Below are 1,086 nucleotides of genomic sequence, written 5' to 3' on the forward strand. Positions count from 1 at the left end.
GAACAATCCTTGGATGAATGTACAGCTCTATCGGAAAATAATAAAACTAATATTACATTTGTCGTAGGATAAATATAAAACTTTTAAGTTCATTGAGTGACTGTAAGATAAACAGATCTGACTTCTCTTTCTTAACCTATCAATAGATTTGAAATGCTTTATCGCACCACAAATGCAATATTAGGCTAAGACTATGTATAAGTGTGTGTGTGTGTGTGTGTGTGTGTGTGTGTGTGTGTGTGTGTGTGTGTGTGTGAAAAAGCGCGCGCGTATATATATATGAACATATGTATATTATATATATTTGTATTATACAAGCAGCGTTGGTATCGGTTTTTTCCCAGGCCATGCCTCTTTGGCGTATTTCTTCTTCTTCGGTTCCATTACTCGTGATTCCGTCGTACTTGGCATATGCTCTTGCACATGCGGCACTTCCGTTTGTATTTGATTCGGCGTCATCTCCACCTCGGGTGCCGGATTGGGTAGCGCGATGCCAAGCCGCGATGTAAGAGCCGTGGAAAATGGATTGATTGAAGATATCGAGGACGGCGTAAATTGCTCGGGAGGTAAATCGTGGTAGAGTTGCGGAGTGGTAGACGTGGGTTGCATGTGCTTCAGAAGGTTGTGATCTTCCGCTAAAGATATAAGACCACCTTCCATACGCATTCTCTGCAATTAACAAAAATATTTCTTAATTATTTAATATGTAATTAAACAATTACAGTTAGTCATCAGGAGACGCGGTAGTGTCTCCGGTCATGTTCAAAAATTAAAAGACACTACAAGTCTCTTAACCCGAGCTACCAAAGTCCATTTTTCGGAGGTGCATAACTACTAAAATATAAAAAAATTTTGAATCGAACATTATATGTCCTGAAAGGCGGTATCGCCACAAGTAATTTGAGCCAAAAAAATGTTTAATCGGTCAAGCCGTTCTGGAGATACAAGTGGTCGAAAAGTGGTAACTTTTAATGAAAAATTAAGAAACGTGTTCTTCTCCTTCTCTGTCCGCATTCAAGACCATATTAAAACTTTTAATATCCTCTTTCACCTTTCACTTGCACCTCCACATCTTCGACCCACCGG

The 1,086-nt window shown here is 39.4% G+C and overlaps 1 protein-coding gene across 1 annotated transcript in view; it reads right to left on the reverse strand.

Annotated features, from left to right (window-relative positions):
• Positions 1-286: 286 nt before the first annotated feature.
• Positions 287-1,086, reverse strand: part of NiPp1 (nuclear inhibitor of protein phosphatase 1) — a 17,242-nt gene continuing 16,442 nt past the window's right edge. Inside the window, exon 6 of the mRNA XM_018547574.1 lies at positions 287-669. Within this exon, the coding sequence (XP_018403076.1) occupies positions 310-669 (360 nt within the window). The 3' untranslated portion in view covers positions 287-309. The remainder of the gene's footprint in view (positions 670-1,086) is intronic.

This window comes from Cyphomyrmex costatus, unplaced genomic scaffold, assembly GCF_001594065.2.
Source record: "Cyphomyrmex costatus isolate MS0001 unplaced genomic scaffold, Ccosl1.0 scaffold66, whole genome shotgun sequence".
NCBI lineage: Eukaryota > Metazoa > Arthropoda > Insecta > Hymenoptera > Formicidae > Cyphomyrmex > Cyphomyrmex costatus.